This window comes from Morone saxatilis, unplaced genomic scaffold, assembly GCF_004916995.1.
Source record: "Morone saxatilis isolate NCDOM2014 unplaced genomic scaffold, NCSU_SB_2.0 Contig10, whole genome shotgun sequence".
NCBI lineage: Eukaryota > Metazoa > Chordata > Actinopteri > Moronidae > Morone > Morone saxatilis.
Window position 1 is genome coordinate 16,863,369 of NW_023339652.1, and position 8,461 is coordinate 16,871,829.

The following is an 8,461-nucleotide window of genomic DNA, read 5'->3' on the forward strand; positions in this document are numbered from 1 at the left end:
TAAAGCACAAGAACTCCGGGGAAGAAAGTGAAGTTAGTAACATGCATTAATGGGACATGAATGAGTGCAGAAAGAGAGAGAGAGGAAGAGAGGAGCTGAGTGAACGCAGTGTTCTAGAGGGGTAATAGGGTACTATGAGCTCTTCAAGGTAAGAAGGGGCCTGACCATGATGAGCTTTATAGGTGAGGGGAAAGATTTCAAATTATATTGTGAATTTAACAATTTCATAGCATTGGCTCCCACACTGCAAAAAGAGCCATTCTAGAAACAAGCCATATCGTCTTAAATATAATCACATTTTCTTGTACTGAGTAAAACAAAAACAATGTTGCTTAGCTAGAAATAAAATTAGCATGAAAATGTAGTCACTGAAAGACTGTAATGGGCCTTAAAATGCCAAAAATGTAAGCAAGTTGTGCTTATTACAAGCAATGGAAACTCGGTTATTTAAGATTGTTAAAAGAAGTATTTTGGCCACACTTAATTGAGCTAAATTTAAGAATTTGTACCTTAATTAAAGATGAATAATTAGCAAATATAATCTTAAAATAAGACACAATTTCTTCAAACAGCAAAATAAAAATCAGTGACTTTGACACCAAAAATGCTAAAGGCACAATGAAACTCTTCATTTCCATTTTTCTCTTAAACTAAGAAGTTGTGAAAGTGGTCTTCCTCTTAAAATAAGTAAAATAATCTTGTTCCTCTGCTAGGATATTACTGGTTACTGCTTCAATAGAGCTCAATATAAGCTGGAACATTTTATTAGGAAACAGTTAGATATTAAAACCAGATTACTTTCCTAATGCAAATCATGCCTGATGAGATTTATTTTCATGGTAACGTCTTCAAATGTCTTGTTTTGTCCACAACCCAAAGATCTTCAGTTTATAGAGGACTAAAGAAAGCAGATAATATTCACATTTGAGAAGCTGATATCAGTTTACAACTCACTCATGAATCCAATAATGGCTGCAGCTTTAGAATGAGACTTACTCTCTCTTTCTCCTCCTGCTCTCTCTTCTTGGCGTCGGCCTTAGCCTTCTTCTCAGACTCCTTCCTGGCTTTTTCTTCTTCTTTGAATTTCTTTATTCTAGGGTCACAGCTGTAGGCGGTGTCTGCGGGGAAGCAATAGAGCTCATCAGTCTCACTCATGTTTAGCTTTCCTGGCTCATGCCCCATATCACAGACCATATTCCATACACAGATAGAGATTTTTACTAAATATGTAACAGCCTAATGTTGCTTTCTGATATTCGGAGTTGTTCCATCAATGCTGCAGTGTGCCGGCTCTGAGACTGTACCAACTAGTGTTCGTATTCTGTTCATCTCCTCCTTCTTCCTCTGAGCTCTGGAGGCTCGATTCTGCTTTTCAATCCATCTCCTCTCGTCTCGACTGCAAGGGAGAGTTAGAACACGCCGTCAGAGACTGCAGATATAAACACAGGTGTGTTTCAGTACAATAATGGGCTGCTGTCACACACACTAGCTTACCATTCAGCCTTCTCCTTTTCCTCTTCATCCAAGTACGAGAATTCTCTCCATGAATCAAAGTTGTACCTTTAACAGAAATCGGCATACAAGTTAAAACACTCTCTCTCTCTCACTAAATCACTAACATTTCTCTTATCAGATGAACATTTCAAAAACCTCATCCACTTACCAAAAAGAGTAAAAATTATCGACTTCTTCGAAAGAGGACTCCATGGTTCCAAGTTTGGGCACGTGCTTTTTGGAAGACCATCTGGCGTTTCTCTCGAAAACGGGAGCGAACACCTCGTAAAAGTTCTCTTTGCCTTCGCCCTTTGAAGGCACAGCGTTGTCGAAGGTAGGGTCTACACTGTCGAAGGCTCTCCTCTTCACCGGGTCCGACAGGATTTCTATAGCTGAGGGTCAAACAGAGAGACAGTGAGTCCAGGAGCCTCCAGAATGAACCTCAGTGCTGGTAACACTCAGAAGCTGTGTTACAGACCTTTAGTTATACAGGTGAAGTAGTCGTTGTCTCCCTCTACAATCTGCTCTCCTGCAGCTTTCCTCTTGTCAGGATGGTGCTTCAACACGATCGCTTTGTCTGTTGAGAAGGAGCAGAGAATAAGTTATTCCACTAAAGTAGAGAAATGACCCATAGGAACAGGAAGAAGACGAAGAAGAAGAATACTCACGGGCAGCTTTGATCTGCTTCTGTGTGGCTCTGTACCGCAAGTTTATGAGCCCGAGGACAGCATAGTGATCTTGATTCTGACAGACAAGGAAAGAGTTCAAACGGCGAGAATGTTGCACTCATTGATAATATTTTGAGTGGGCTATAAATGGACTCTACATGAGGGGTTGCTGTGAACATGATAAACATTCTGATCAAATATCACAACTAAATAATAAGTTAAAAACCAGAATGAAAGGAGTAAAATATGCATGTATCACACATTAACAGCCTCTCAGTGGAGGGCTGCAACTAGCAACCCCCATTACGACTATAAAGACCCTTGATCGCAAGAGAAAGACACCATTTCATTCTGTTGTAAATGGTTCCATTTTATAACAAACTTGCTATGACTTTATTTATGACGTTAATACTACATGAGTAAGTCTCCCTGTTCTCTCATCACTTGGCTGCATAATATCTCAGCTATACTTTGTTACAAACTGAGCCAGATTCATTAAGCTGATTTATGTTTTGATACTGTGGAAATAATTCGTAAATGAATCCATTAAGAGGAAACAACCTTCTCTTCCTGTGACATAATTCTCTGATTTAGGCCGATACCTTCCAGTCTTTGGGGTCAAGCGTTCGGAGCATCGGGTACTCCTCCAGCTGGAACTCCTCATCCTCCAACTCCTCCTCCGACTCCTCTTCCTCCTCCAGCTCCTGGAAGGAGGTAGATGTGCTCCTGTTCCTCCTCTTCACGTAGGCCTCGAACCATCGACCCACAGGCTCCACCTGCACCTGCACAGAGGCTGCAGAAAAGAGGCGGAGAGAGGTCAGAAATCCTATTCCGCACTTTTTTTATATATTTTTTTTATAAAAACACACAAAGATCCTTAAGTTTGTAAAGATTTGTTTGAGATATGTACCGAGTGGGACATTTTACAGTCGAAAAAGAAAACCCCTCCGCAGGGGTGTAATAATACCCACAATTAACGATACTGAACTCACAAGAGGATTTTCTTATGATTTTTAACTTAATGAGATTGAAGACATATTATTCATTAAAATTATTTCAGGAAACCTCTGATTTTAAACAGGATTATGTTGAAAAAGCAAAGTCAAAACTGGATCTCAGCTGTTTGAAAAGAGCATCACGGTTCATTTTTCATCGGACCAATTTTAATCTTCACATATTTGTATCGCAATATATATTGTCACATCCCTACTCATCGGAACTCTCTGGTGAACAGACTAATGGCAAAACTGTCCCTAGATAACCTCAGAGGCATTTTTTTATTTTTATTTTATTGGCTGATAATATACATCCCCGATAAGCTATCAACCATGCCGGTGCATCAGTCGGGCTCTACTCTACAAAAAGCAAAGCAGCCTGTCCAGATACCTGTGTGCTTCCAAATACAGTCCTTACAAGACAAACGTTCAAAGGTAAGCCTGTGAATTGTCATGCTTTTTCTACATTTTATGAGACATACGTAGGCTACGTTCACACTTACATTATTTTTAGAATGTGGCCCATATCAGATTCCAGTATGAACAGGTTACAAATGTCTATCTAGAGCGATATGAAGTTATGAGGTCACACTGCAAAAAAAAAAAATCAGACCCGAATCAGATTTGGACCACATATGAAAGCGGCCCAAATTGTAATCCAAAAGATCAGATTCTATATGATTTGAGCTGATCACACTGTCAGGAAACAATCTGATCTGAGTCAGACTTGGGTCACTTTGGCCTGCAGTCTAACACGGCTGTGACTTTTGCTCTTAAATGGTATATGGCTATATTAAAAATGTACTTACTTTAAAACTTTAAGACTTTGACCACCACAAATAAATGCCACTGAGCTACAGTGATATGTTTTTGGGGTGGCAACAGCCAATACTGCCAATACCCCGCAAATTGCACTAAGACTACCTGGATCAAAGGCCACCCATTCAGGTAACAGTGGGTCTAAGTTTTACTCTGGTTTGTACCTTTAAGCCTTTCCTTTAAAAGAAGGAACTACAGCTATTTTTGGGCTCACTGAAAATGGTGACAGGTCAGACTATCTGAAGGTACAACAGGTGTCCAGACATTATGTAACAGCCCGGTAATGAATGTCGGACACGTAGAGACAGAAAAGTCTGTGAAATGTTAAACAAGTGAAAGTGTGTTAAACATCAAGAGCTGCCAACTAGCGAGAGTGGAGCTAATGTCAGGAGCTCTAATAAATCACTGCAGCAAGTGCAGCCATGAGTGGGCAGCAGCTCGCTTACATTACACAACACAGGAAATACACTGTTGGAGTACACCGAGAAACAACACACATACATATATATATATTAAGAATAAACAGACTCTTTCGAGCACTACATGAGCTCATATTAGCCTAGTCCTTGCTGTCTGCTTTTTTTTTTTAGCTGCATGCTAACGAGTGGTCTTCATGTTCAGCATTGGTAGCTTAGCTAGCTGCTCCCCCTGGCCCGCTCTTTCAGTGCTTACCGGCAGCGGCGGCAAAGACAACCGTTTCATCTCCGCCCAGCGCTTCTAACAACATCGTAGAAGAAATGGCCAAACGAACATTCAGGTGCCGAAATGATCAAGTGAAAGCTTTCTAAAGTGCAGAAGTCTGTGGCCCGCTCATTAACACACCACATGGGCCTCCTTTTCCAAGTGCCAATCCAAAAACGAGCTCCGCTGTGACGCCGTTAACCACTCCGTGTTACCCTTCCGCACTATGGTTCCGCACTTTCCGCAACAAGCGTTTAATTGAGCAGCGACTTTTCGTTGATTATGAACATTTACGCAACATTTAACTAATATTTAAAGTGGATAATTATAATTATTAGAGCATTATTTATGTATTAAAGATATTTTGTATTGGTGGTACGTCCTCAATAAAATTCCGAGCTGTATTTCCGGTGCCTGGCGCACAGCGGCGGAAACGCAAAGCTGCTGTGTAATGGTACAGTTTGGTCGCCGAAGCAGCTCAGTCTTTTTGTGAGAAACAGTTTATTACCAGATTTAAAATGCCGGATTATTTGGGAGACGACCAGAGGAAGACTAAAGAAGAGGAAAAGGATGACGCACCCATCAGATGTAAACACTATATCTTAGTAAAAACTAAATTAAATTGTTAGGAACAGTCAATGGTCTTGCTAAAGGGGACGTCGACATTAGCCACCAAGCTAACGTTAGCGTTGCTCGTTCAACAAACTATTATTTACCATAGGTTGTGCTAACTGTTACGGTTTGGTAAATGTACCATTTAAGATGTTTGCAGTGACGGCGGTTGCTATGAAATGAGTAATCATGATGAAATGAGCTACACGTTACATCGCTCAGCTCGACAACAATGCCAGCGGCCCACTGTCAGACTGCACACTCATTCATGTTGTTTTCATCTTCACAGCTTTGGATGAAGGGGACATCGCCCTGCTGAAAACATACGTAAGTGTGGCCAAAGCTCGCGCCAGTAGAGATGTACCTGTGAAAGTGTTCACATTTGCATTGTGATTCATTTAAAGTTGTTCTAATGTGGTGCTTGCTGTTTATCGGCAGGGTCAAAGCACGTACTCCAGACAGATCAAACAAGTGGAAGATGACATCCAGCAGCTGCTCAAAAAGATCAATGAGCTGACAGGTGAGTGATGGAACCATTAATATAAGGCCGTTTGTTGCCTCAGTTGTCTCCTGTAACTCACTGGCTGTAGATGTTCTGACCGGATGCTGCTTGTGTGTTTTGGCTCTGACAGGCATTAAGGAGTCAGACACAGGCCTGGCTCCACCAGCACTCTGGGACCTGGCTGCCGACAAACAGACTCTGCAGAGTGAACAGCCGCTGCAGGTGGCAAGGTAAAGCCAACTGGATGATGGTTTTTGCTTTTTGTGCAATATTCTATGTGATATAGTCTTCCCTGAGGGAAAAAAACACTGCCCTTGCTTTAGCAAGTACTTAATCTTTCTAAAAATAAACTATTTTTTAGATTCCCATTCCTTTTTCAAGCTGCAGCATAAGATGGTGTCAGATCTTTCCTTCTGCGTTTAAAAACTGAAAACTGTGTCTTTATTATCCATCCTCTGTCAAAATAGTAGTATAAATGATCCGCCTCACACATCTCAAATATTCTGAAATGGTGGCTCATATGCAGTGTTTTACCATGTTCCTTTCCAGTACAAAATACATCTTTCTTTTCATGTTTGAATTTGTGCTGTATATCCATTCTGTAGTCCCATATATTTCTCTTTCTGCGTATGATTCCAACAGATGCACAAAGATCATCAACGCAGACTCCGAGGACCCTAAATACATTATCAACGTCAAACAGTTTGCCAAGTTTGTGGTGGACCTGAGCGACCAGGTGGCTCCGACTGACATTGAGGAGGGCATGAGAGTCGGGTGAGGCAGAAGTATTGTTTGAACGTCTCAAATTATTCTTTAAAAGTCCCGTTTATGTCTACCACTTAGTGAAACTCTGCTAAATTTAGCTTCTCCTCTGTTCTTGCAGTGTGGACAGGAACAAGTATCAGATCCACATTCCTCTGCCTCCTAAGATTGACCCGACAGTCACCATGATGCAGGTATGAGAACAGTATGTTGTTAAGAAATGTCTGACTCTTTTTTTACATTATTCCAATTCACTTTATGAGAAACAACAGCCGACTTCTACCTTAGATGACAGATTGTAGTTTTGGCTCCTGTAGTTTCCAAAATAAGCAGCAACTCTGTTCCCGTCCTGTAGGTGGAGGAGAAGCCGGACGTGACCTACAGCGATGTTGGTGGATGTAAGGAGCAGATTGAGAAGCTGAGAGAAGTGGTCGAGACCCCCCTGCTCCACGTGAGTGTCGCTTCCTAGTCACAGCATTGACCCAGACTCAGATGAACAGGTACCAAGGATGAATACTCTGCCTCCGTCCTGACTGATCTTCCTGTTTGTGTGCTCTGCTCTCCAGCCTGAGAGGTTTGTCAATCTGGGTATCGAGCCTCCAAAAGGTGTGCTGCTGTTCGGGCCGCCCGGCACAGGAAAGACCCTGTGCGCCCGCGCTGTGGCCAACAGGACAGACGCCTGCTTCATCAGAGTCATCGGCTCTGAACTGGTGCAGAAGTACGTGGGAGAGGTGAGTGTGAGAGCAGTTGAAGCACACACTGGGCAAAGAATAGCAGCTGTATAGAGTCCTGCTGAATACGAACACTCATGTTGCAGGGGGCCAGGATGGTGCGTGAACTGTTCGAGATGGCGAGGACTAAGAAGGCTTGTCTGATCTTCTTTGATGAAATTGATGCTATTGGAGGTAAGGTTTTCTGTAGTATGTTTGTGTTCTGATCCTTCAGGGTAACATCAAGAGATCTGAATCTCATAAGCCATATCTGTAATTTGAGTACAAAATCATCTAAAATTACCCACAAAGTTAAATCATAATTTATATTATTTTAAACTGGTTTGGTGCAACATTCCTTCCGTATGTAATTTTTATTTTGTCCTCATGAAATACTGAATGTTCTATTCTCAGAGGAGTGTAAAGAAGCTAAAATGAATATCCCCATGTATTAAGGATAATACAGTCTTCCACTTTAACATGAACCCTGTTGTCTGTGAACCTGCCAGGTGCTCGTTTCGATGACGGTGCTGGTGGAGACAACGAGGTCCAGAGAACCATGCTCGAGCTCATCAACCAGCTGGACGGCTTCGACCCTCGAGGCAATATCAAAGTGCTCATGGCCACCAACAGACCGGACACCCTGGACCCGGCCCTGATGAGACCCGGACGTCTGGACAGGAAGATCGAGTTCAGCCTGCCCGACCTGGAGGTGACAAGACATACTCTCAGAAAGCGACCATAAGACTATACTACATGATTGGTCATGAAATGGTATCCTTTTTTTGTGTAGCTATTTCTAGCTGTGTTTATTTTTTAAGTCTCACCTATGTGTTGTTTTGTATTTCAGGGTCGCACACACATCTTTAAGATTCACGCCCGCTCTATGAGTGTGGAGAGAGACATTCGTTTCGAGCTGCTGGCTCGCCTCTGCCCCAACAGCACCGGTAAGACTGACACACAGCATTCAGTCCCCATTCTGTCATTTGTCCTTTAAAGCAGTGGTTCCCAACCTTTTTCCTTAATGGACCCCGTTTCTATCCTTCAGTAAACTGTGAAGTCAGTAACTGACGATTTTCATTACATTTTAGCAGATTATTTTCTGTTTAGGAAACCTTTTATACAATTCTGTCAAAAATACACTTGGCCATTGTTTTGTTTTTAAACAGTTTACTTTCCTTCACAAAAGTGAACCAAATGCTAAGATATAGGCCTACT

General features: G+C 42.0%; 2 protein-coding genes across 2 annotated transcripts in view; one reads left to right on the top strand and one right to left on the bottom strand.

The window, feature by feature from the left end:
* dnajc2 (DnaJ (Hsp40) homolog, subfamily C, member 2) overlaps positions 1-4,852 on the bottom strand; it is a 7,240-nt gene extending 2,388 nt beyond the window's left edge. Inside the window, exons 1-8 of the mRNA XM_035681168.1 lie at positions 4,649-4,852; positions 2,765-2,955; positions 2,163-2,238; positions 1,973-2,071; positions 1,664-1,886; positions 1,495-1,560; positions 1,305-1,396; positions 977-1,118 (exon numbers count right to left, since the gene is read on the bottom strand). Of these exons, the coding sequence (XP_035537061.1) occupies positions 977-1,118; positions 1,305-1,396; positions 1,495-1,560; positions 1,664-1,886; positions 1,973-2,071; positions 2,163-2,238; positions 2,765-2,955; positions 4,649-4,703 (944 nt within the window). The 5' untranslated portion in view covers positions 4,704-4,852. The remainder of the gene's footprint in view (positions 1-976; positions 1,119-1,304; positions 1,397-1,494; positions 1,561-1,663; positions 1,887-1,972; positions 2,072-2,162; positions 2,239-2,764; positions 2,956-4,648) is intronic.
* Positions 4,853-5,069: 217 nt separating this feature from the next.
* Positions 5,070-8,461, top strand: part of psmc2 (proteasome 26S subunit, ATPase 2) — a 4,646-nt gene continuing 1,254 nt past the window's right edge. The window contains exons 1-11 of the mRNA XM_035674280.1: positions 5,070-5,245; positions 5,559-5,596; positions 5,708-5,789; positions 5,902-6,001; positions 6,414-6,545; positions 6,655-6,727; positions 6,889-6,984; positions 7,100-7,264; positions 7,351-7,438; positions 7,753-7,955; positions 8,094-8,190. Of these exons, the coding sequence (XP_035530173.1) occupies positions 5,176-5,245; positions 5,559-5,596; positions 5,708-5,789; positions 5,902-6,001; positions 6,414-6,545; positions 6,655-6,727; positions 6,889-6,984; positions 7,100-7,264; positions 7,351-7,438; positions 7,753-7,955; positions 8,094-8,190 (1,144 nt within the window). The 5' untranslated portion in view covers positions 5,070-5,175. The remainder of the gene's footprint in view (positions 5,246-5,558; positions 5,597-5,707; positions 5,790-5,901; positions 6,002-6,413; positions 6,546-6,654; positions 6,728-6,888; positions 6,985-7,099; positions 7,265-7,350; positions 7,439-7,752; positions 7,956-8,093; positions 8,191-8,461) is intronic.